General features: G+C 48.1%; 1 protein-coding gene across 1 annotated transcript; it reads right to left on the reverse strand.

The window, feature by feature from the left end:
* Nucleotides 1-1,327: 1,327 nt before the first annotated feature.
* On the reverse strand, nucleotides 1,328-26,744 carry TGIF2 (TGFB induced factor homeobox 2). Its single transcript, XM_078652102.1, has 3 exons — nucleotides 26,054-26,744; nucleotides 6,690-6,940; nucleotides 1,328-4,901 (listed from the first exon to the last, which is right to left on the reverse strand). Exons 1-3 carry the CDS (start codon nucleotides 26,592-26,594, stop codon nucleotides 4,290-4,292), a joined length of 1,404 nt encoding a protein of 467 aa, XP_078508228.1. The 5' UTR covers nucleotides 26,595-26,744; the 3' UTR covers nucleotides 1,328-4,289.
* Nucleotides 26,745-26,898: the final 154 nt, after the last annotated feature.

Raw genomic sequence — 26,898 nt, forward strand, 5'->3', positions numbered from 1 at the left:
CCCTTTCTGTTCTGGAAGGTTCTAAGCAACCAAGCAGTTATCAAACTCTGTTACAAAGTGGCGGGTGAAGAACACCTCATGGGATGCAGACGACAGGGGGGGGAATCTCTGCCCACAAATGGATTGAGGGTAAAAAAAAAAAAAAAAAAAAAAAATCTAATATTTGCACCAAATGTAGGGGAGAAATCCTAGCATTTGGATAAGGCGCTGCATCACTCCGTTGTCGCTGTCGAAAATCACAACTGGATTCACCACCTTCTGACCCCTCCTCCTTATTTTTTAGCACTTGCAGGGAATAAAGTGATTTTATGCAACGGTAAGTCAACTTATTAAATCTAACACAATTCTGTACAACAAAAACAAACAAAAAGGCCTCTAGATTATCTGAAACTATCTGCACAACACCATGTGGGTTCAAAAGGGTGCAATGTGAAAGTCTGTGCACACTTCACAAAACAGGAACAGCTGCGACTAAGCAATAAAAGGTTAATGAATGGGGTGGAGTCTTGAAGTACGAGCTTTTAAAATCTGTTGGATAGACTTTCACTTTCTATAGATTGTTAGGTTTGAGGTTACGCGATCAGCCGCTGTGCAACAGAATGCCCAACCAAAATGTGTCATTCAATCCCCACCAGCTCATCTCTGGAGAAGGACCAGTGGCTACAGGATAACCAAACACAGCCCAGGGTCTTATGAAAATTCACATTACTTTCAACAGTGAGACCTAGAATACTTTCCTGGTTGCCATTTCCACTCTTTCTAGACCGCAACAGAAGTAATTAAACATAAATTACAACTTTGGACACGACGCCCAGTCATCAACCTCTTGGTACTGCGTTCGTGCCCAAACACATAAAAACGGAAGATGTCTGGAGAATTACCACCAAGCTGAGGTCTTTGAAGGTGAAAAGGCTGCCGCGTGCGGGAGTGGCCAAGTGGACCTTTCATCCCTTCCGGTTCTTCAGAGACACCAGTTTAGCAGCTTTCACAAAATTGCCTACCACAGAGTCCACACGCTGTACTGTTTGAGTGTAGGCACCCGCCTGAAATATCAATGCAGCAGAACCCGTAGAGCATCAAACGGAAGATTAACATAAGAGTAATTTTCCTTCTTTTCAAATTACTAATGGGTGCAAGTTAATAGGGATTGCAAAGGCAGAAGTGGAAAACTTAACCCTGCTCTCCAATCATGGCAAGTTCATGACTGCCAAGGGCACACTATCCTGGGTAGACCATCTCTGAAAATGTAAATGCAAACGCCGTAGACCACGGATGACCAGAAACTGCATCCCAGATAATACAAACCTCAAATCATTATCTTTAACCAGGTTGGGTTATAAAAGATGGATACGTGCCTTACAACAGCCCGGTACTACCCACGGTTTGTACACCCTACACCAGTCTTTCTTTGGCAATCCTGAACTTTTAATCAGTCATATCTTTAGCTGCCATCAGAACGCAAAACTAGTTAATGGTCTTAAGGCAGCATGCGCTCTGTAAACAAAATGACACTGTAAACCAGGTGTATGTAGCAGACAAAAACAGACAGGTATGTTCCGAGATTGGGAACCATTGTACTAAACTCACTCTTGTACCTTCCAAATTTCCTGTTTACACACAGGCAATCTAACCTTTCGGACCCCACCTGAACTAGACAAATCTTGGGGGGGTGGGTGGGGAAACTAATACCCTAACTACAACACTCATGACACTAAGCAGTCAGTGAGTCGATGCCGGCACCTGCTGTTTTCGTTGCTCCGGCTGTGCCCATGCCCCGCTACCAATGAAGTTAAGAAACTCCAATTTCACAGGGACCCGCAACACTGCACACAGGAAAGCACTAGGAGCCCATCAGCTCTGCAGCATCGGCCATTGACTGAAGACGCAAGGACTACCAGGAAAAAATGGGAACTGTTGACTTTCCAGGTGTTTCAGTACCATAGACTTTTAGGAAAATTTTCCAAGAAGGGTTCAGAGATGACAAAAGCTACTATTCACAAGAAATCCTTGAGAAGATGGAAATCAGGAACTAGAAAGAATAAAACGGATAGGCAGCGTACAAACCCTTGTTGTTGAAAAGGACCAAAACTTTTTAGCAGGTAACACCAGCATGCAATCAAATTTTTAACAAACACTTCAGTAAGAAAAACACTTCTACCAACACGCAGCAGTTAAGAGGCATTTCCGATAGAAGCCCACGCACAAACTGCACAACGCCCTACAGAATTTATCATGGGAATTTCGTTGAAGACAGAGGCTGTGGGCGTGAAATGCACATTCACGCTAGGCAACACCCACTATGCCTGCCTCGTGTCATCCATTTTGAGAGGAGCTTTTCATAGAGCAGCAGCAAGGTCAACATGAACTATCTCCGGAAACGAGATTTTGAGAACCCTCTGGGTCAGGGGAACAGGAAGCTCCTAAAAGTCTCAGACAGCACTGGGGAGTTGATGATAGCATAGTTAGTGTATTACTGGTAAAGTAGGAGGGTCTTACACCATGCAGTTCAAATAGAGCTCTATTCAAAGTACCCAAAACACAAATTGTTCTCATCCTAAAAAAGCTCCCACAAACAGGTCTGGTCAAATCCAAACAAATCTACAACTCTCTCAAACAGGTAGTGTGTGTCCCAATGTTTACATTTATTTACTTTTGAGAATTTTAATTCTAAGAGGTTTCCCCAAATGTCCCTTCTTTGGAATACAAAAAAATTAAAAGAAATGTAGATCAATAAAAAAGTAATAAAAAAAAGCCCAACTGGGAACAGTAAAAGGAACTTCCCCTCTATCCCTTGGATCCAGGGAGCTGGAGATGCTGCCTGCAGCCACCTCAGAGCACATGCTGGAGTGGGGTGTTTCAATTCTTCCTGCTTTTTGGTTCAGGGAATTGCGACCAAAACACAATGCGGGTCGCCATCTCACTTGATGATCAGTCAAGTAACAGTAGATGTTTGCCAAAGTAAAAAAAAACAGAAGTGTCCGTGACCAGAGATTCCCACCTAGCCATCATGGTGAAGCTAGAGTAGAAGCCCATAACTGCCTTGTTACAGGGCAGTATAACCTATCTATATTTGGAGGGGCACTCGAGAAACAAACTAGTTATAGTAAAGGTATTGACGGTTAGTCCATAGCTCATCCTATCTAGATGTATGCACAAGTCTTCATCTCGGGTGTCTACATATAAAGAACACCCTGAAAACAACATTTTCTGTACAACTGTCCCACTTGCGAGTGTATGACTTTCAGAGAAACGTGTGTGCCAAGTTAAAATGGCTCCATCTTCTGGGCACAAGGTAGCTGACCAGCTACATGCTTGTAACAGACTGACCATTTACGTGTAGTGCACTGTGCAAGTTTTACAATGAAATGTTATTGAGGTAATCTGAGTTAAGTATCACGAATATCTTGACCAAAGCACCAACACCCCATTTCCTACACCCAACCTCACCCCCGGTTTATCTATTGTGATTACAAGCAATCAGCCTCTTTACAGGATCCTAAAATCCACCTACCAGAGGGAAGCTATGCCAATGTAGACATGATGGATGATGAGGCAACAACCTGGGCAGGAGGTATCAGTGAATTCTGGGCCTGTCAAAAACGGTGATACTATAGAGGTGTGAAAGACAGAACTGAGAGCAGTCTCTAAATCAAAGTGTGTGCAGAGTGGTAAAGGTCTCATGCGGAAGCCCGGGCTCCCGCAACCACATCAAGTCCAACTATTCGATTAGGACAGCTGTAGACAGATTCCAGCTTGTTTCTGTTCCTTTTGGGTTATCACCAAGGCACAGACCAGCACTCCCCTGTCCGCTCCATAGCCTGCATCTGTGCCCCAAAACCCACCCGCAAACAGGAGGTCAGGTAGGGCAGCTGTGTACTCCCTACCCAACAAGTCCTGACAAGGTAAGTCTTCGACAGCAACCGTGTTCGGAGTATCCCTTTATGATGGGAGACAGGAGGTAGAGGAGTGAAGACATCTTACACATTTGGGTCCACTTGAAACTTGTATAAAAAGAGGAAATAAAAAAAAGTCAACTCTTGGTCCAAAAATGCCAGTTTACCCCGACTGAGAAATAAAGGCACAGGGTGGTTTTTTGTCTGTCATGAGTCTGCACCCCTCACCCTCATTCATCAGCAACATCTCCTTGTGCTGCCTCCACAGCACAACCTGGAAGCAGTAAACATAATGCCACATGGAAACTGACTGGACTAGCATCCACTCCCAAATGTCAAGTAAAAGGAGTAGAGGTGAAAGTGAGATCCAACAACTTCCCAAAACGGTGCAAGATGTTAATTGGAGTTGCCAGCACTCAGCGGCATTTCTCGATGTAACGATGGCGGAATCTGGGCGCTCTGCCGCTGGGACTCCATCTCTGCTGCCTTTTGGAGAGCCACTTCCACCAGAAGCTGAAAACCACTGAAGTCATCTCCAAAGAGCTCCGGAGGTGTTGGAGGCGGTGTGTTGAAGAGTCCGTTCGTGGGGCTGGACGCCTCCGTCCGAGTCAACAGCGTCATTGTGCTGCCGGAGCCAAAGTGCAATTTGCTGGATTCTGGCTCTGTCTTGCGGAATGTTGGTACTGGAGGTGGCAGAAGTAGCTTTTCTCCCCGATCGATACTGTGGTCACCTAGTACTGGGTGCTGACTGGGTGTAGACCGAGGACTTGGTTGGCAGAGAACCTGTGGGCAGATAGACATGGCCAGGAGACTCGAGGTAGGAACAGGAGGCGTGGTCACTGGAGCCCCTACTATTATGCCGGAGGCAGGAGAGGTACTGCGAGGCAAAACCGATTCAGACGTCTTTGCTCCTCGGCGAGAGATCGTAAATTGGTTAGGATCCTTCCCGTCTTTGCGCAGCATGTCTGGCAGAAGTCGGCGTCTTGCATTGATAAACCAATTGCAGATCTGAAAACAAAAGACACAATCATCAGTTACCAACATTGGGCTGGCCAATTACTTGGCTGCAGACAAAACGGTCATACCAGAAGCAAATCCCATACTGGTCTGTGTAACAGCTCCCAATCAACTGTACATAAAGGAAACAATCCAATGAGGAAACAAATATGCCCACACCTGCTCATATAGTGTACTGTATGGGTTATTGGGGCGACCTAGAGTAGGAAGACAGCGGCAGGTCCTGCGATCAAGGTTTACAAAAAGCTGCAGAAGTAGTGTGGCATCCCTGGATTCTATGGGGGCTATGGTGTACACATTTCTACCAGTACTTTTGGGGTCCTATTAGACAGATTTCACCTTTGTCCACCCTTCCCACAAAGGTAAGTAGTGAAAAGCATCAAATTGTGCCTGGTCTTGAGACCCAGGATGTACCTAACCCGAACCGTGGTAATGGTATACCTTGATTACTACTCCACATGAAGCTTACTGGCCGCCATAGAAAAGATCAAGCCTCATTTTTGCAACACCTTCTGCTTTACTCTGAGAAAAATGTGGCCGAGAACAAAATATAATTCAGAACTTGGTTTACCAGTCACAAAGCCTTTTTATTCAAAGTGCCATGTGGCGCACAGACATGCCCTTAGGGCATGTATGTGCGCTACATGTACTTAGAGGCACATTCCAGGGGTGCAACAGGTGTCCTTTGGACACCCTGGCACCCTTGGAATTGCGATTCTCAAATTGCGATTTTCTCTAAGAAAATCGCAAATTGATAATGTATCCTCATTCATTCCTATGGGCCTCTTAGCCCATAGGAATGAATGGGACACTCAATCCTTAATTGCGATTCGCAATTTGCTAATCACAATTAAGGAATGTTAGAGATTCGCAAAAAAATTGCGAATTTTTACCCACATTCCATTTTGCTATTCTCAAATAGCGATTCCTAAAAAAAAAAATCGCTATTTTGGCATCGCAAAATGGAAATTACCTACATATGCCCCTTAGTGTCTGCAGTGGTCAATGAAGTGTGGGGAAAACTCTAATGTGGCTTGCCCATACCCAGTTCACAGACTTGTGGACCTGCAATATAGTTAAATATTAAGAAGCAATGGGAAGTCAATAGGTCAGCCAGTGATGTTTTAATGCATGCACAAATGCTGTTTAGCGGCCAGACCTACAGACTGTGCTAATCCCCATGGGCAGGGGTAGCCTTGCAAAAGAAAGAACTTTTATGTACAGAACGCATATAGGAGATAAAAAAGTGAATGCTAGCGTGTGGAGCACTTTACAGATATAAAATAGCTAAAAAGAAGGATACAGCATTTGGCCAATTCCATGAGGAGAAAGAGTTAGAGATTCCTCTGGGTGGAGCACTATGTATATGTGAAAAAAATAAGAGTAGGCTGTGCAGAAAGCTGTGCTATCAAGCCAGATCTAAAGATGCATCTTGCAGAAGAATCGTTAGTTGCTCAATAAGGTAAATATTTCACCCAAGCACAATAATTTATATTTCTAACTAATACATAGGGAGCTAGGAGTTACTTCGGATTCCTCAATTTTCTTGCTTGACTTTGAAACCTTCATAGAGTGGAACCACCAAAAATGTAAATAAAATATTGTTAGATTGAATAAGGAGTGTCATTGCGAAGCACCGGAGGTAATATTTAATTTATGTCATGAACATTGTGGGATGATTCTATATGAAGAGTATGTCTCGACTACACAGGGTTCAGTAAAAGGCACATTCAGCCCCTGGTATAGTGTCCACTGCATAGCTGGTGCTCCGCCACTCACCTGCAACACCGACAAGCTGGTCTGTCCAGAGAGGCTGAGCTTCTCCTGCTCCGAGGGGTAGGCGTTGAAGCGATGATCAAACAGCCAGTCCCGCAGAATCTTAACTGAGTCCTTGGGCAGGTTCCCTCTGCGCTTCCTCTTGTTGGGGTTACCATGGTCAATGGAAAGGTCCATGGTGAAGCTGCCTTCCTCGTCAGCGAGGTCACTGTCCGACATAGCGGAGAAGTCCATGGGCTTGTCTGGACCAAACACTGAAAAGGAGAAAAGAAAATACAGCGTTCACGTGAAGTCTAGAAAAGCAGCACTAAAGTCGACATTATTTGTAAACAAAGCTAAATAGACACTCAAATCCTCAGTTTGTACTAGTACAACGAGAAGCCATTTGTAAGCCTTGTCCTTTAAGACATCCAAACCAGGTGTGGAAAAGTTCCGGTGAGTCACTAAACTAAAGCAACTTAGAAAGGTAGAAGATTTCTGGGGGGTCACAGGAACAGACTCACATGTGACACAGTGTGATGCGCTTGCTGGTAACCTCAAATTCAAAGAGGATTCCGGGGCTCAGTTCGCCAAATGTTTAACAAAGCACACGCCTAAAAGAATAGCCACAATGCTTAAGCCACTCTTAACATGTACCATTTTTTTCTTGATTACTATTCGTTTTTGTTTTTTTATCACATCCCAAACAAAGCTTTACAAAAACTCTGAAAATGCTTCCGGGAATATAAAGCTATACCAAACACAAGTGGGCAGTCTAAAGCAGAAGGGGTTTCAAAAACCACAGCCAAATTGTCAATTAGTAAGAGATGCATCATTAGAACATGGTAGCATCACACTTTTGAAGGATCAACCCAAGAACAAGAGGACATACAAATGGATATGAGCTTTTGGATCGGTGTTCCCGACCTCATAGCATAGGCCAGGACTCCATTTTGCTAATTTAGAGGATCCGTGCCACACCTCAGACTAGGGGTGAACAGGAAAGCGATGTGAAGGCTAGACATCGAATACTAATTTCTGCCAGAGTATCCACCGATGATCTCTTCCCTCATATCAAGTGCGCCATATATAAAAATATGTTCCATTGAGATCTTAAAGCAGTACACATCTCACGTTTGTTAAGGACAGTTAAGAGAGGATGGAACAACCAAGGAAAAAATTCTAAGCTTTACCGCGTTGGCAATTACTGCAGAAAACTACAGATAGGTTTAATGCATACGGTCACCTGGCTACTGCGCATCTAATTCTGTTAAAAAAGGCACAGGATATATACATGATTTAATCTAGACGCTGCCCCAAGTGAGGAAAAAAATGGTAGGCAGCCACGCAGAGAAGAGACGGTACTCTTTAGATCAGCTATATAATGCTGGGCCTCCCTCGAGGTCTCAGCAGCCACGGCCTGCTGTATCTTCCCATACAGCAGGGTAAATAGCTTTTAGTAGTCTAGACTCCCGCGCGCGGGGGAGGCGCGTGCAGCTGACCGTGTTCTCCACCCGCATCCCAGCAGCCGGAAGTGTCCCACGTGCGGATGCGCAGTGGGCGTTCCTCGCTTCAACGGCTCCAGGAGCAGGTGGGGGTCACTGTGACAAGTGCCATGATTAACACCGGGTAGCAGAGTGGAGACACCCCTGCTGTCTGTCCTCCTGGCTTGGGGTGACCACACACTTAACGCAGGTGCCCGGGAACCCCTTTCAAATGTCATTAAGTCTCAACAACACGCCGGAAAGTGTCCTAGATTCGACCCAAATAAATGTATGTACAACTCCACTCCGTGGGCTAACGCATCCGCTGCAGAGGCGTGTTCCCAAGAGGTCAAAAGCTGGGATAACTGAAAACGCATGTGCCATTTTCTCCCCAACCCCGTGAGGAGGGTGACGGCCTGCTGTGCCAGCGCCAAAGTGCGGTCCGAGATTCCAAAGACCGCAAACCTATTGCCACAGGCCGAGAATCTCCCGGCATAAGACTATTCTCTATTTCCTAAAATGTATGCCAATGGGGGAAGATCGATATACTTGGCAAATTATGAGCGAAACGATGCATGTATTCAAAGTCACCGAACAGCATAATAACACCACTGGAAATTACATCCCAGGAGTTTTGGACCAATGACGACATCCCAGGAAGCCACATGCCTTTGGATCCTGGTTAGTGGGAGTAACCGTGTGGCTTTTTAGATGAAGAAGCCATCAAGAGAAATAAAGCAAGACATACATGAGTAATCGGAGCTTTGTGCCATCCTTTACTTCACCATCACACCTGATTGTAGTACAGAGAGGTCAGTCAGTCTTTCCAGCTGCTGCTTCCAGAGATGCTTTTCAGAGCACTGTGCAGGTTTTATGGGGATGCTGGCCGTTCTTCGGGAGCACGGAGCTGGGGTTTACCCCTTTCAATTCGCAGCATCACCAAAAGCTGTAGGATCCATTACTTCTGTAGGCTTGTAATAAATGGAAGCCCGCATCTTAAATCAGGATAAAAGGCAAATATGTAATGGCTAGATTAAATAACGACACCCACCCACATCACGCAGGAAATGTACAGCCAGTAGCCTTATCGCCGGTCCCTCGAGCCGGGAGCGGGGTTTGGCTGAAGATATCCGTGTGCGACAGTGAATAAAGGAAGGGCCGGCATGTCTCCACAGGAAACTCCGAGGAGAGGAGAAACCATACAGCTATAGCACAAGAGAACACGTCTCTACAGCTACAGAACACTGTTCAAGTGAAGACACTGACAGAATGGCACAATCAACGCAAAGGCCAGAGACTAGCATACACGGGGGTAGAAGCAGTACTCACAAATCAAGGCCCAGTAAAACATGCCGAAGGAGCATTAACTGTACTTCCCAGAAGTACAGTGCTACTGAGACCCGGTAACAGCATGCTAAACCCCTTGTAACAGAAGTTGCACATTGGCGCCGAGGCTTGACAAGTAAACACCCCTGTAGCACAAGTATATGGTTTGAGCAGCCTGTCAAATAGGCATTTATTTGCAAAACCTGTGACAGGTCAGAAAAGGCCTCAATTCAACTGCAGTGTGTCAGACAAAAAAAAAAATAACTAACATGCGCCTACTCCACCTATTGCGTATCTGCTGCTCATCGTATGTCGAAATCGTGACTAGCATCGGACCGAAGCCTCATAATCACATGATTTAATGCACAGACTAAAGAATATGGCAGTATTGGGTTAATTATTTAAAGGACGAGAACCCTGAACAATCTCTTGCCCTGAAGAAGGTTCATATTGACAAAAAAAGGACCGAAACGTGTTAGCTGTTATGTCCCGATAAAGAATTTAAAATTCCAATTTGGAATCTCAGTCAATCTAATACATTTTGGAGTATGCCCGTTCCCAATTGGATGCAAGATCTACTGTGCAAGCACCGGTCCTACCTCATCTGTAGAGTGACACCACTGCTTACATGTCTAAACAGAATCAGCCTCCCCGTATTCCTACCCCACTTCCCACAAAACGATTTCCATGCTGCGAGATATCTGTACACCTCACTCACATTATGAAAGGCCTCCATGAGTTTCAAAATGGCATAAATTACCCATAAAACATACACTGTAAGCTACCAAGATACTTGAAAATTAAATTCCACATCACAGAAGGGAAACAAAAATACCAGAAGCAATTACTTCTGGCAATCTCGACAGGGAGGGGGAAAAAAGTGACACTTGAACCACAACATTTCACGTCATGGCTGTGGAACCCAAAGGAAGGATTACAAGCTCTACCCAAACTGTCACACCACTCCCAGATAAACTTGAACTCCTCTTTGCTGATTACATCTAGTCCCACCCTGCACGAGCAGTCTACTTTAACACTATCTTTACCACAGTACATCTTGTAGTTAACTTGCTACATTCTTGGTTATTGTACTTACTGGCAAAACCTACCCCTAGCCATGGCACTAGGTCTTCACTACATAAATACCAGCGTGTGATGTTCATCAGTTCGAAAGTCAATGGCCTACTGATCCATGCATTTCCTATTTAGGCAGTTATTTTAAGAAAAGGAGTAGTTTTGTTTTGCCCATTAGTTATTGTTATGTAGGGAGTTATGATATGCAAGTAGTTTTTATAGAGTGCATGGTTACTCCATTTGGAGTGTACCCGCGACAGGCTTCCACAACTTAACCCAGTGCTACTACAATTGTCTATAAAAAAAAAGCCATAGCTTAGCAGGGAGAGAGATCCACAACTTTGCGGTCAAGCTATCAAGTAGTTGATGGCACATCCACCCAAACATGCTAGTTTTATCTTGGGGATCCCCGTCCAAGCTGTCCCTGCTAACCAGAGGCATTTTTTCGGATTGTACACTTTATTCAGGAAGTAATGAGGACCTTTCCAATTCAAGATTTTAGGGACGATACAAAGTGCTTTGAAGGAGACACTTTCCCTCCTGAGACGGCTGCAACGCATCCAGAACGCCTCGGCACGTCTGATCCGCGACGTCCCCCGACAGAGCCACATCAGCCACCACCTGAGACGCCTACACTGCCTCCCTGTCAACAAGAGGATCACATTCAAACTCCTCACCCACGCACACAATGCCGGACCAGCATACCTCAACGACCAACTCAGCTTCTACACACCCACCCGCAGCCTCCGCTCAGCCAACCTCGCCCTCGCCACAATTCCTCGCATCCGGAACTCCACCGCCGGCGGCAGATCCTTCTCCCACCTCGCCGCCAAGACCTGGAACACCCTCCCTACCAACCTACGACAGACCCAGGACCTGCTGGCCTTCAGAAGACTCCTCAAGACCTGGCTCTTCGATCAGTAGTGACCCCCCCCGCGCCTTGAGACCCTCACGGGTGGGTAGTGCGCTTTACAAATGTACTGATTGATTGACTGATTGTGTGATGGTTCTGGTGTGTGTTAGAAAAGGTGATACATATTCTAAATACATTATAGAATACAGAGCTTGAAAAAAGATGCCCAAATTAATGAGCATGGTGAATGAAAGGTCTGGATTCGGTGCGACACCAAAGCTTCTGTTGGACATTACTAACCGAGCAGAGCCCAGAGAGCAAACATGAGGAATAAGGCCCTACCAATTAGGGGCATAATGTGCCTTACAATCAGTTTGTGAATGTCACGACCGAGCATATTCCTTTTGGAGGAACCCCTTGCTAGAGTATAACTGGGTGCGGTTAGCTTAAAAAGACCACTAAGGATTTATTGCAGTTGTTGCATCCATAGGTGAGCTGAAGACATGGGGGAACTACACAGGTATTTAAGGATTGGAGTGGCAGAAAAAAAAGGCCCATGGCAAACTTGGAGAGGCATTCGAGAGGAAGGACTGGAACCAGCACATCAAAAGACTGGATCCCAGTGCAAGCGGTTTATGGCCAGGTCCATGGATCTGGTGTCTAGATGATTAGCAATGCAAGCACAGTAGATTAAGGGAACAAGCATTGGAAATGCAATAGGTCTCGCAGCATTAGAGTTAGTGCATTTAGAATTGTTTATGGGTTTTTTGTTGTAAATCTTTTGCATTTTTATTTTTTTTTGCCAATGCTAAAGAATTACAAATCAAAAAAGCAATAAACAATTGTAAAAGCTGTAACTAAAAATCCTACGAGACCTATTGCACTGTGTGAGGGTGAGGTGTTGAGGGTGAGTGAGGGTGGGGATGAGTGAGGAGTTGAGTGTGAGTGAGGTGTTGAGGGTGAGTGAGGTGTTGAGGGTGAGTGAGAGTGAGAGTGAGTGAGGGTGAGGGTGAGGGAGGGTTATTGCGAGTTAGGATGAGGGGTTGAGGGTGGGTGATGGTGAGGGTGAGGTGTTGAGGGTGAGTGAGGATGAGTGAGGGTGAGTGAGGAGTTGAGGGTGAGTGAGGGTGAGTGAGGGTGAGTGAGGGTGAGTGAGGGTGAGTGAGGGTGAGTGAGGGTGAGTGAGGGTGAGTGAGGGTGAGTGAGTGTGAGTGAGGGTGAGTGAGGGTGAGTGAGAGTGAGTGAGGGTGAGTGAGGGTGAGGTGTTGAGGGTGAGTTGTTGAGGTTGAGGTTTTGAAGGTGAGGTGTTGAGGGTGAGGTGTTGAGGGTGAGGTGTTGAGGGTGAGGTGTTGAGGGTGATTGAGTGTGAGTTAGTGAGGGTGAGGTGTTGAGTGTTAGTGATGGTGAGGTGTTGAGGGTGAGTGAGGGTGAGGGTGAGTGAGGGGGAGGGGGAGGCGTTGAGGATGAGTGACGTGTTTAGGGTGAAGTGTTGAGGGTGTGGGTGAGGAATTGAGGGTGAGGGAGGGTGAGTGTGGGTGAATTGTTGAGGGTGAGTGATTGAGGGTGAGGTGTTGAGGCTGATGTTTTGTGGGTGAGTGAGGGTGAGATGTTGATGGTGAGTGAAGGTGAGGTGTTGGGTGAGGCGTTGAGGGTCATTGAAGTTGAGGGTGGTTGAGTGAGGATGAGTGAGAATGAGGGTGAGTGAGGAGTTGAGGGTGAGTGAGGGTGAGGTGTTGAGGGTGAGTGAGGGTGAGTGAGTGTGTGATGTTGAGGGTGATTGAGGATGAGTGAGAGTGAGGGTGAGTGAGGATTTGAGGGTGAGGCGTTGAGGGTGAGGTGTTGCTGGTGAGTGAGGGTGAGAGTGATTGAGTGTGAGTGAGTGTCAGTGAGGGTGAGGTAGCGTCTTACTGATTGCCCGTGAAAAGCCCAATTATCTTCTTATATGTGAAAAAGAATGAAATGCGATAGGTACATTTTACAAAAAAAATTGTGAGCTTATGTGTTGTATTTATTGTTATAAAATAGCACTCGCTCGGTAGGGAGGCTACTTCAGAGCTGATAAAAACAGAATTATACATTTAATAAACTGTCATTTTTTGTCCTGTGTGTTTAAGCGTAGTTGAGACATTGACAGCACGAGTCTGAAATATAAATGAAAACAACGCAGCAGGACCCGGTGCCTTTTCATCCCTAAAAGTATTTACCATTTGAGGAAGGACAAGGCGCGAACCCGAAATGCATCGAGGGGTGTGATGTACAAGTTGCCTATCTAGAATGTGAACGATTGTCCGATAAAGTATTTCAATCAATCATGCAATAGAAGTATAGAAAATTATTTTCAGCAAAGAAAAGACAAATGCACCAGTTTACGTTGGGATGACTGAATGCCAGCCACGGATACAAGAAAATTTATCAGGGATTCCAGGCTGCAATCGCGTAGAGTGTTAGGGGGTGTGAGGGGGGGAGGATGAGTGAAGTTATTTGCGTAAGAGAGTGTGTGAGTGTGTTAGTGTGAGGGTGAGTAAGTGTGTGTGAGGCTGAAGGTGTGTGATGGTGTATGAGGGAGATGTTGTTTTAGCGTTACTGAGCGTGTGTGAAAGAGTGTGATAGTTTTGTTGTGTGAGGGTGATGTTAAGAGTGTGTGTATATGTTAATAATAATTAAGTAATGTGTTGTTTGTAACTAAAGGTGTCCCCTTTGTATTACTTCAGTCTTATGTGTATATTAGTATGTAATTTTAAATGTGTATGTATTGTACTAACTATGTGTATGTTTTGTAACATGTTTGTGTAGTCTCGTTTTTATTTTTTTTTTAAAATGGCCGACGTATAGCGTCACGTCGACGTCTGCTATGTTTAGCGGTCTAGTTTATTTTTGAGTTGTGTGTGTTTTTTGTTTACGTATTTTTCTAGCCAATCGGAGCGCGACGTTTTTGACGTGGCGTTCCGATTTGCATACGTCAACCGTTGAATTCCCCATTGATCGAGAATGTTGGTGCGCGGAAGGCGTGTTCTTGTCCCGGTGGTGTTGCTGCGTCGTTTGACAGGTAAGAATGTATTCCTAAGTTTATTTTAATGTAATGTAATGTAGTATATATACTATGTAAAATTTAAATACTTGCTAAATTTATTTAATTCACTCGTAATATTTGTAAATGTTTGTAATGTAACATAAAGTAGTGTTTTTTATTGGCGATGTGTAATGCATATGTTTTGTTAAACTGTAATGTAATGTATTAATGTCCTTTTTTTGGTAATTTGACATACAAAAGGGGTTTGTTTCATTTCGAAGTGGTAAATGTGTTGTAATATATTGATGTAAGTTGGTTTTTTATTTTTTTTTTGTGTGATGCTGAAGTAGTCGGATAATTTGTTATTGACGTACTTGAAGTATGAAATGAAACTTTGTGTCTTTGCTGACTGTAGTATTTTTAGCAATGTATGAACGACATGTACAGTGAACTAATGTATTTTTCGTTAGATTTTTGTGACTGACTCTTTCTATGTTCGTAATATGTTTTATTGTATTTGAACTTATTCCGTCTGGATAAATGCTATTGTGTTAAGCGTTTCTTTTTTTGTGTAAATCTCGACTATTGTATTCAATGCGTCCCATTTTCCGGATGAATCGTTCTTGTTTATTTCCCTCTGAAAAATTTGATTGTTTCTGAATTTTTGTTTATTTCGTCATATTTGCTTTATATTAGACGGAATTCCGTGAGAAGAAGTGCTATTGTTGTATGCGTCCGGTTTTTTGTGTAACTGTTGACTACTGTCTTTAAACCGTCCCATTCTCCGGATGAATAGTGCTTGTTTATTGCCCGGCGAAAAAGTTGCCTGTTTCACTTGTGTCTTTGTATCTCCTCGTCCTCGCTTCCTGCCACATATTTGTATTTGTTTCCTTTGTGTAATATTGTTGTAATATCGTACGAATTAAATTTACTTTTTGGCCCGAAGACTGATTAACATCCTTGCATCCTTTTAGGTCAATGATGTTAAGTTTTTTTTGTGTCTAACGTATCTGATGCTATACTCCGTCGACCCCCTTGTTTTCCGTCCTGAAATTTCTTTATGTGTAAGAAAATGGCCTAACATTCCTCAAATTGCAGAGTGGGTGAATGCTGCAGAGTGGGTGAATGCTGCAGAGTGGGTGAATGCTGCAGAGTGGGTGAATGCTGCAGAGTGGGTGAATGCTGCAGAGTGGGTGAATGCTGCAGAGTGGGTGAATGCTGCAGAGTGGGTGAATGCTGCAGAGTGGGTGAATGCTGCAGAGTGGGTGAATGCTGCAGAGTGGGTGAATGCTGCAGAGTGGGTGAATGCTGCAGATTGGGTGAATGCTGTAGATTGGGTGAATGCTGTAGATTGGGTGAATGCTGTAGATTGGGTGAATGCTGTAGATTGGGTGAATGCTGTAGATTGGGTGAATGCTGTAGATTGGGTGAATGCTGTAGATTGGGTGAATGCTGTAGATTGGGTGAATGCTGTAGATTGGGTGAATGCTGGAGATTGGGTGAATGATGGAGATTGGGTGAATGATGGAGATTGGGTGAATGATGGAGATTGGGTGAATGATGGAGATTGGGTGAATGATGCAGAGTTTCTGAAAGATGGATAGTGTGTGAATGATGGATAGAGTGTGAATGATGGAGAGGCAGAGTGCTGTTGCGTTTTTGAGTGTTAGTGTGTGTAACTGAGGGTGAGTCGTTGAGGGTGAGTGAGGGTGATGTTGAGTGAAGGTGAGGGTGAGGTGTTGAATGGTATTGAGGGTGAGGGTGAGGTGTTAAGGGTGAGTGAGTGTGACTTGTTGAGGATGAGTGAGGGTGAGTGAGGTGTTAAGAGTGAGGTGTTAAGGATGAGATGTTGAGGGTGAGTGATGGTGATGTTGAGTGTAGATGAGGGTGATGTGTTGAGTGTGAGTGAGGGTGAGTGATGGTGAGGGTGAGTGAGGGTGTGGAATTGTGGGTGAGGTGATAAGGGTGAAGTTAGTGAGGGTGAGGTGTTGAGGGTGAGGGTATGCTGTGCTGTACCTGCTCCGTGTGTGAGGGAAGCTTGCACTGTTGCCGCCTGTGCTGTACCTGATGTATGTGTGATGAAAGCTTGCACTGCTGCTGTCGGTGCTGTACCTGTTCCATGTGTAAGGGAAGCTTGCACTGCTGTTGGCTGTGCTGTACCTGCTCCGTGTTTGAGTGAAGCTTGCATTGCCGTTGCCTGTGCAGTACCTGCTCCGTGTGTGATGGAAGCTTGCACTGCAGCTGCCTGTGCTGTACCTGATGTATGTGTGAGGGAAGCTTGCACTGCTGCTGTCGGTGCTGTACCTGTTCCATGTGTAAGGGAAGCTTGCACTGCTGTTGCCTGTGCTGTACCTGCTCCGTGTTTGAGTGAAGCTTGCATTGCCGTTGCCTGTGCTATACCTGCTCCGTGTGTGATGGAAGCTTGCACTGCAGCTGCCTGTGCTGTACCTGATGTATGTGTGAGGGAAGCTTGCACTGCTGCTGTCGGTGCTGTACCTGTTCCATGTGTAAGGGAAGCTTGCACTGCTGTTGGCTGTGCTGTACCTGCTCCGTGTTTGAGTGAAGCTTGCATTGCCGTTGCCTGTGCTATACCTGCTCCGTGTGTGATGGAAGCTTGCACTGCTGCTGTCGGTGCTGTACCTGTTGCATGTGTAAGAGAAGCTTGCACTGCTGCCGCCTGTGCTGTACCTGATCTATGTGTGAGGGAAGCTTGCACTGCTGCTGCCTGTGCTGTACCTGCTCTGTGTGTGAGGGAAGCTTGCACTGCTGCCGGCTGTGCTGTACCTGATGTATGTGTGAGGGAAGATTGCACTGCAGCTCTCGGTGCTGTACCTGTTCCATGTGTAAGGGAATGCTGTTGCCTGTGCTGTACCTGCTCCGTGTTTGAGTGAAGCTTGCATTGCCGTTGCCTGTGCTGGAGCAGCTCCGTGTGTGATGGAAGATTGTGAGATCTGGCATAACGGAAGGATTGGTAGTGCGTGCACAGTTTTTTTTTTTGTTTGTTTATTGTTGTAGTGAAAAGTTTTATGTATGCACTGTGTATGTTCTCTTTGTGTGTTTTCTTTTTTATATTTTCTTTATTTCAGGGAATGAGCTGCTACGATGGACAGGTAATGACAAATTAATTTGCATAATATTGAAGCGTGTCTTTGTGACTTTTATACTTTTGTTTATTGATTTGCTTATTGTAAAGCTAATGTAATTATTTTATTAGGTCTCTCTGCTCGCATGTACTTTCTGCCTGGCTTCTTGCATTTGATTTTTATTTTATCAATGGCTGCTATTTTGGTGTATTTGTTGCCATGGATTGTGTTCCGTTTTGCCGTACGTGTTTTTTGGTCGCACTTGGCTTGTGTATACGTTTCTAAAATTATTTAGTGTATGTAATTAAAAGTTTTTTTTTTTCTGTTCTAGTAAAGGGTATTACGCAATGTATTCCCTTTACGTTTGTTACGTAAGGGATGTTAGCGTTCTATTTTTTAATTGATGGTGATGTAATTATGAGCGTTACGTAATTTTTAGCCAATCGCAGCTCTACGTTGTGTGACGTAGCGTTGCATTTGACATGCGTCAACGGGGCTTTTTCCAAATTGATGTGAATGTTCGTGCGGTAAAGGTGTGTTATTCCTCCGTGTTTGTTGCTGCGTCGTTGCGTGTGTGAGTGGCGTGGGTGAGTGGCGTTGCGTGGGTGAGTGGCGTTGCGTGGCTGAGTGGCGTTGCGTGGCTGAGTGGCGTTGCGTGGCTGAGTGGCGTTGCGTGGCTGAGTGGCGTTGCGTGGCTGAGTGGCGTTGCGTGGCTGAGTGGCGTTGCGTGGCTGAGTGGCGTTGCGTGGCTGAGTGGCGTTGCGTGGCTGAGTGGCGTTGCGTGGCTGAGTGGCGTTGCGTGGCTGAGTGGCGTTGCGTGGCTGAGTGGCGTTGCGTGGCTGAGTGGCGTTGCGTGTGTGAGTGGCGTTGCGTGGGTGAGTGGCGTTGCGTGGCTGAGTGGCGTTGCGTGGCTGAGTGGCGTTGCGTGGCTGAGTGGCGTTGCGTGGCAGAGTGGCGTTGCGTGGCAGAGTGGCAGTGCGTGGCAGAGTGGCGTTGCGTGGCAGAGTGGCAGTGCGTGGGTGAGTGGCGTTGCATGTGTGCGTGGCGTTGCGTGCCAGAGTGGCGTTGCGTGCCAGAGTGGCGTTGCGTGCCAGAGTGGCGTTGCGTGCCAGAGTGGCGTTGCGTGCCAGAGTGGCGTTGCGTGCCAGAGTGGCGTTGCGTGCCAGAGTGGCGTTGCGTGCCAGAGTGGCGTTGCGTGCCAGAGTGGCGTTGCGTGCCAGAGTGGCGTTGCGTGCCAGAGTGGCGTTGCGTGCCAGAGTGGCGTTGCGTGCCAGAGTGGCGTTGCGTGGGTGAGTGGCGTTGCGTGGGTGAGTGGCGTTGCGTGGGTGAGTGGCGTTGCGTGGGTGAGTGGCGTTGCGTGGGTGAGTGGCGTTGCGTGGCTGAGTGGCGTTGCGTGGCTGAGTGGCGTTGCGTGGCTGAGTGGCGTTGCGTGGCTGAGTGGCGTTGCGTGGCTGAGTGGCGTTGCGTGGCTGAGTGGCGTTGCGTGGCTGAGTGGCGTTGCGTGGCTGAGTGGCGTTGCGTGGCTGAGTGGCGTTGCGTGGCTGAGTGGCGTTGCGTGGCTGAGTGGCGTTGCGTGGCTGAGTGGCGTTGCGTGGCTGAGTGGCGTTGCGTGGCTGAGTGGCGTTGCGTGGCTGAGTGGCGTTGCGTGGCTGAGTGGCGTTGCGTGGCTGAGTGGCGTTGCGTGGCTGAGTGGCGTTGCGTGGCTGAGTGGCGTTGCGTGGCTGAGTGGCGTTGCGTGGCTGAGTGGCGTTGCGTGGCTGAGTGGCGTTGCGTGGCTGAGTGGCGTTGCGTGGCTGAGTGGCGTTGCGTGGCTGAGTGGCGTTGCGTGGCTGAGTGGCGTTGCGTGGCTGAGTGGCGTTGCGTGGCTGAGTGGCGTTGCGTGGCTGAGTGGCGTTGCGTGGCTGAGTGGCGTTGCGTGGCTGAGTGGCGTTGCGTGGCTGAGTGGCGTTGCGTGGCTGAGTGGCGTTGCGTGGCTGAGTGGCGTTGCGTGGCTGAGTGGCGTTGCGTGGCTGAGTGGCGTTGCGTGGCTGAGTGGCGTTGCGTGGCTGAGTGGCGTTGCGTGGCTGAGTGGCGTTGCGTGGCTGAGTGGCGTTGCGTGGCTGAGTGGCGTTGCGTGGCTGAGTGGCGTTGCGTGGCTGAGTGGCGTTGCGTGGCTGAGTGGCGTTGCGTGGCTGAGTGGCGTTGCGTGGCTGAGTGGCGTTGCGTGGCTGAGTGGCGTTGCGTGGCTGAGTGGCGTTGCGTGGCTGAGTGGCGTTGCGTGGCTGAGTGGCGTTGCGTGGCTGAGTGGCGTTGCGTGGCTGAGTGGCGTTGCGTGGCTGAGTGGCGTTGCGTGGCTGAGTGGCGTTGCGTGGCTGAGTGGCATTGCGTGGCTGAGTGGCGTTGCGTGGCTGAGTGGCGTTGCGTGGCTGAGTGGCGTTGCGTGGCTGAGTGGCGTTGCGTGGCTGAGTGGCGTTGCGTGGCTGAGTGGCGTTGCGTGGCTGAGTGGCGTTGCGTGGCTGAGTGGCGTTGCGTGGCTGAGTGGCGTTGCGTGGCTGAGTGGCGTTGCGTGGCAGAGTGGCAGTGAGTGGCTGAGTGGCGTTGCATGTGTGCGTGGCGTTGCGTGTGTGAGTGGCGTGCATGAGTGGCGTTGCGTGGGTGAGTGGCGTTGCGTGGGTGAGTGGCGTTGCGTGGCTGAGTGGCGTTGCGTGGCTGAGTGGCGTTGCGTGGCTGAGTGGCGTTGCGTGGCTGAGTGGCGTTGCGTGGCTGAGTGGCGTTGCGTGCCTGAGTGGCGTTGCGTGCCTGAGTGGCGTTGCGTGGCTGAGTGGCGTTGCGTGGCTGAGTGGCGTTGCGTGCCTGAGTGGCGTTGCGTGGCTGAGTGAAACAGGCAGAAACGTAAATGGAGAGGGGGGTGAGAGTTAAAAGAGAGAGTGAAACAGGCAGAAACGTGGAGAGTTAAAAAAAAAAGCAAATGAATCTAAGCTGCGAGATGTGGCATAACAGAAGGATTGGTACTGCGTGCACCGCTGCTTGGGGTATCTGCGAGATTTGTGTAAGTAAATGGAGAGGGGGGTGAGAGTTGGAAGAGAGAGTGAAACAGTCAGAAACGTGGGGAGTTAAAAGAAAGAGGGAATGAATCTAAGCTGCGAGATGTGGCATAACAGAAGGATTGGTACTGCGTGCACCGCTGCTTGGGGTATCTGCGAGATATGTGTAAGTAAATGGAGAGGGGGGTGAGAGTTAAAAGAGAGAGTGAAACAGGAAGAAACGTGGAGAGTTAAAAGAAAGAGCGAATGAATCTAAGCTGCGAGATGTGGCATAACAGAAGGATTGGTACTGCGTGCACCGCTGCTTGGGGTATCTGCGAGATTTGTGTAAGTAAATGGAGAGGGGGGTGAGAGTTAAAAGAGAGAGTGAAACAGGCAGAAACGTGGAGAGTTAAAAGAAAGAGCGAAAGAATCTAAGCTGCGAGATGTGGCATAACAGAAGGATTGGTACTGCGTGCACCGCTGCTTGGGGTATCTGCGAGATTTGTGTAAGTAAATGGAGAGGGGGGTGAGAGTTGGAAGAGAGAGTGAAACAGGCAGAAACGTGAATCTAAGCTGCGAGACGGAGAGGGAGGGAGAGAGGAGGAAAAAGAGAGGGGGAGTGAGACAGAGGGAGGAACACAGTTAGAGTGAGACAGAGGAAGACAGGAGAGAGGGAGGGGGAGCTATAGATGTAGGGAGAGCGCGAGAGAAAGAGAGCGATAAAATTATGTGTATGCCGGGAGGGCTCAGTGCACGAAGCCTTCGGCTGCAGGGTCCTGTGATTAACTTCATGGTCAGTTTTATGTTGTTGCTGTCCCTCCAAGCGCAATGCCGCTGCCAGCAATACCAGCATCAAAGAAAACAAGACGGAGGGAAGAGAGGGGAGAGGGGAGAGGGGAGGGGGGAGGAGAAATGCGACACGGCGGGAAGGGGCAGGCAGGATGACTCAGGGGAGGGGGCGGAGCGGGGCAGAGCGGCATGTGGGTGTGAACAAGCCGGGCCTTTGAAGTGAAGCTAAGTTTCACTTCAAAGGTGTCGGAGGAATGCGGGCGGCTGTGCACGCGCTTTTAAGCTCAATGCACATGCGCATTGAGCTTAAAAGTCACGGGCACTGCAAGGAATCGCCACGATTCCTTGAAAGTTAGATAAAGTCTGGATGAGCCCCTATAGTCTCGCTTGCTCGATGCGCATGCGCATCGACAGGCGAGACCTAAAAAGGGTGATGACATCTACCAAGGCAGATCCAGTCTGTAGAGGTTTTCAGCTCGAGTTTGCAGAATGACTAGAAACAAACCAAGGAAGGAAACTTGGATCCTGTAACTCAAGAAATGCAGGACATCCACCTCTAAGTAATCCGCGGAATCAGTAGGAACTTTAAGGTCATGGAGGGTATGCAGGAGTCATCCAAAAGAAAAAGACAGCAAGAAGCAGAGTTTGCATAGAGAAAATTACTGGGCTTCGCATTTCGCATATCTCGATCACACAATAGTCGTAGTTTTAGTCAGTGGGACAGCCAGAGGTTTGGGGAAATCTTGTGAGTATCTGGAGGGCAAGGAGACAAGCTGGCCTAGCGGACGTTCTAAAAGCAGATGGGCCAGAAATCTTGAGTTTCTGGATTTTGTTCAAATAAAGCCCTGGATTTTCATGAAATCACGTGTGAGGTATGTATAGAGAGACTTAAAGACGAGACCACCACCCCAAAAGGAACATTTGGTGAGTCGGGTGACTTGTTGATCTTTGGGGGGAATGCATTTCTTTTTTGGCTGTTATGCAAGTATGGAGACTTGACTAGTTCTTGTTTTCAGTTGACCTCATATGAAGTTTGATTTGCTTCACTGTCTTTCTTCTAATCAGATCATATTTGAAAATAACCTAGCCTGAGGTACCAATCCGATTCAAACTCTGGAGGGAGGTGTTATGTGCAGTATGCGGGTAATCCAGCTGAGCGTAATACTGCGTAGCCAAGGGCATTGAGGGGGCAGTGATGATGGACTTGACTTCTGGGTTAAAGAGGGTGGTTTTAGAGGAGACCTATGGCGAAGGTGACAGGTAAGCAGCACTGAAATGGGTCGAGAAATATGTGGTCTGATTAACTCCTTTTTTGCAGACGAGTGCATGAGAAGAGATGAATCCCAGGAATTCTGAGCAAAAGAAGGGGCTCCAAGTGATCAAGCAGACGAGAATGCAAGGACCCAGGGGGAGCATGGCTCTAGCAGATCTCCCCCTAGGGATCTTTGCACAATTGGACCAGGCCCAAGGGCTGGATAGGCAGGTTAAGTTTAGGGGCAGCGTTTAGCAGTAGGTTACTTATACTGTTCACTGGTCCTTTGGGCGGAAACGGCACTTGTGAAGCAGTGCAGAGTGTGGTTGTGGTTTTAAAAATGTGTGTGATCAACCCTATTTAAAGATGTTATTGTTTGTTTTAATACTTTCATTCATTCTGATCATGTTTTATTATATATAGCTCAGGCAGGAAAAGGTGGATGGCCTTTTTGTTAGCCATATGGTAGTCTTGCCACGATAAGGCAGGTTGTATTGTATTTTTGTTGTAGTTAGATATTTCTTTGGGGGGGGGGGGGGTGGACAGTCTGGAGTGGAATTATCTCCCCTCCCCCACCCCCACCCCAGTGGGAGTGGAGAACACAACAAAACATCGCTCAATTGCTCCAGGGTGGTTTTTGTACAGTACAAAAACGAGTATTAGTAAATACAAAGTATTTCAAAACGGGTTTATATATTAAGTATAAATACAAAAACGATTGGGCCTTGTCCATAAAAACAACCACCAACAGTTACACAGTAACTGTTCAACGATGTAAAACGGACAATTAATAAGATCAAATTCAAGAAGCAATGCGTGCAGTATGGCAGTGTCATAAGGTTGGCAAAGGTGATGAAATCACTTGTAGGCCGCATGTTGTCACTGACTGACATCATCAGACCTACGTTTAAATACAATCGGAATAAAGTGATGGGCAACATGCGGTTTCAGAAAATAAGTATAGCCTTGGGAGACCAACGCAAGTACTTGTCACCTGGAAGACTAGTAAATCGAGTTAGCGAAAGGAAAAGAAACGATCTAAATGGCGCCACCCCTGAGTAATTAACTGTATGTAAAAACACACGCCCAAAATAAAAAAATACTGCATGTAAAAAATGTTTGCCGGCAGGTAATAAACTAAATAACAAAGCAATTGAGTATCAAAATAAGAGAACATTTTAAGGGGAAAATAAAGGTAAGTCTTTGCTGAAATTCTGAAGTAGCGGGTCAAGGTGGGAGGAGCCCCAGCCTCTGCTCGGCCTCCGGCACGAGGCCCGACTGTCATGGAAACCTGTTGTCAAAAATCTTGCTTCCAACCGACTCCCCTTCGCTTCTCTCACCCCACCATCCCAAACTTTCTAACCCATCAAGTGCCCTCGACCCCGCGTCTTAGGAACAAGCAAACGTGGCTGTTCTATGATAAAGTGTAGCGAAGTCGCTAAACAAAGAAATGTTTACGCGCAGAAATCTTTGTTGGGATCTGAAACCCAACACCATGTGCAGATTTTGAACGGTGCACGACAGCGCCCCCACCCCAATAGAAACGATCGTTGGGATGTAAGAACTGTCACAGAATCACATTAAATACATAACTTTTAAATGTTGAAAGATGCGCCCCGACTTCTGTGAGGGGGAGGACACCTACTGTTCTCCCTTTAAAAGGGATCAGTGTGATCCCATTGAAATGTAAACCTGGAAAACGGGGCGAAAATGGAAGGTCCTTCTGACTAATTAAAAAGCAAATGGCTTGGCTCAAAAAGGGGGAGGGGACGTTGGGGCCGGAGTACGTGATAACTTCAGAGCTGATGGAGAGAGGCAGCCCCTGCTGTGTGCAAATGGCAGCTGGGAGCAGGCCCTCTCTGGCAGTCAGCAGAGAGGCCCCCTAACAAAAAGCCCACAACAAAACACGCCTCAGCGAGTGGGGTTCGCAAAATTATGCCCCCCCTCCCTCAGAAGGTGATGAGGGCCCAGAGTCAATGTTCACTGAACTTTTTTTTTTTTTACTGAATGGGGCTCCTTTGCACGGTTTTGGGGGCCCTGAATGACCGACCCCCCCCCCCCCCCCTGCACCGCAGGGGCCTGCGTGACGGCCCTCCACAGAGCGCAGACTGTGCGTGCGATGACAAACGGACGAGTACTTAAACTTTTCTGCACGTTGTCTCCGCCTGAGCGTGCAATGTAAACAACCGATGACGTCAGAGGCAACACTGATGACAACCAAAGAGGGGCAGGTTTTGAAAATCAACTGTCCATTTGCGGTCCCCTCAAACACGACACGCTACTAACAGTGACCAAAGAGATACAGGACAACGACGTAAACATGAGTCCCTATACAAGTGAAATGATTAACGTCAATGGGCTTATATATGCAATATAAAGAGGGACTGTCCTAAAAAAAGTCTCAAGTGTCAGTGTATATAGGATGCTGACACAGTGAGAACAGTTACTCTTAGAACTCACAGCACCCTATAAAAGCACAGGTCATAAGGTTCCATACGTGCAAATGGAAATCTCACGTGTTAGAAGTGTGTGCAGACACCCAGGCCATTTTGGAAAGGGGGCGGTGGGGAAACAAACCACTATTTACAAACGGGGAGCAAAGCGCGCGCCCATCGACTAAGGGTGCAGGATTCGCTGTCAGCCTGGAAGCAGATGGGGGGAGTGGCGTCTTTAAATCTCCCGCAGCCTCCATGTTGTCCGATTCCAACTCACTGATATTTTTCCCGAATCAGAAGGAGGGTGGGAGGGCGCTTCATGAGGGCGGTTGCAGAAATCCCATACAAACAGGTTGCCCCCCCCTTAGAGTATCCGTGGGGGCGTCCCTCACGCTCCGGTCCTGGACCGGGTTCCCATCACTCTTTGACAGATGCCAGCACAGAGTTTTCTTTGTTTCCAAAAAAGAAACAGGAACTTGCGCGGGCTCTTCTCCTCCTCCCGTTTGAATCCCCCCCCACCCCCTAAGTCCCTTTATGATATCCCCACCCGTCACTTCACCCCCTCTACCGTCCCGAGTGCGGTGATATTTTAACCGGGGAGAGCTCCCCCTTTATCAGTTTGTAAGTGGGGGCGGGGAGAACCGTTGGCAGTGTAGCTTTTGTTAACATTCCCTCCCCATGCGTTTTTGAGAAACAAAGTTGCGCGGATGCAAAAGCCGATGCGGGGGCGATCCCACCTTCGCCCCCGCTTTCAGGGCACATTGGCACGGATTCGAGGGCACGCTCGCCCCGGCCGTTTGTTTTGCCTTCCATTGTCAGCGGAGGTTTGCAACCTCCATGTGGACAGGCAGCGCCTCTTGTGCGTGCACAATGAGACAGCCCATCAACTTCCCTCCCTCCCTCCAAAAACATGGTGCTCCAAGAGACAGCATGCACGCGTTGTAGCATGCAGCACCTCGATACCACACACATACCAGCCTTCAATTGAGTAACGCACTGGAGTCAAGGGGCCACACAGGCTTGTAGCCCCCCCGCTCAAGCCATGCACTAAAAGTTTTATGCAAGTTGCAAACTTACTTCTCTCCGGCGGCTTGGTGTCTGTCGGAGGTCCGGGATCCTCCTGCCCTGCTCCGGGGACCCCCTGCGGCCTCGGGACTGTACGAGTGCCGGTCGGAGGCATCGGGGGGCCAGCCTCCTCCTTGATGCTTCCAGGGGTGCTGTGTAGGGGCCTGGTGAAAGCAGCCCCTGCTTGATTCACGGCCGGGCTGCGCTCTTGGTGCGTTTGGCTGCTGCTGTCGACTGACATCTCCTGTTTTTCTGGGGTGAAGCCCCCCAGCTTCACGGGGTCCGCCTGCTTGGGAGGGGGGATAAATATGCCGGGTTTGATGTACCCGGGGTACCTGGCCTCTCCGGCGGTGGAGGGGAAGCTCCCGGGCCTCATGTATCCGTGGTCCCCCTGCCTGGGGGGGTGCACGCCGACGGCTCTGCCCCCCGCCTCCTCCGGCTTGGGACCCAGGGGCCAGGTACGGGGGCACGCCGCCTGCAGCACCTGGAAGCTCCCGGGAACACGCGGCGGCGGCGGCGCGGGGGAGTTTGAAAAGCCCAAGGTGAGATCCATAGCTGGGGGGGCCGTCCTGCAATGTGACTTTTAATACCTGCCACCGTCTGACAGCTCGGCCTCCTACCCACCTCCCCGGGGCTGACGTCAGCTCTGCTCCCCCACACTTCGGCGCAGACAGGAGGGCCCGGGAACCCCTACTCCCCCCCAGAGCTGTCCCCGCCCTCCGCTCGGCCCAACTGGGAAGGGGGCGGAGCAGGGGCGTGGCCTCCCATGTGTCTGCGGCCCGAACCTTTCAAACTTTGGGGGACGATCTGTTAACGGGCCCTGTGTGTCTGACCTGACAATCTGACAGTACCAGCGA

The sequence above is a fragment of the Lissotriton helveticus genome, chromosome 7 (assembly GCF_964261635.1).
Source record: "Lissotriton helveticus chromosome 7, aLisHel1.1, whole genome shotgun sequence".
In the NCBI taxonomy this organism is placed as follows: Eukaryota; Metazoa; Chordata; class Amphibia; order Caudata; family Salamandridae; genus Lissotriton; species Lissotriton helveticus.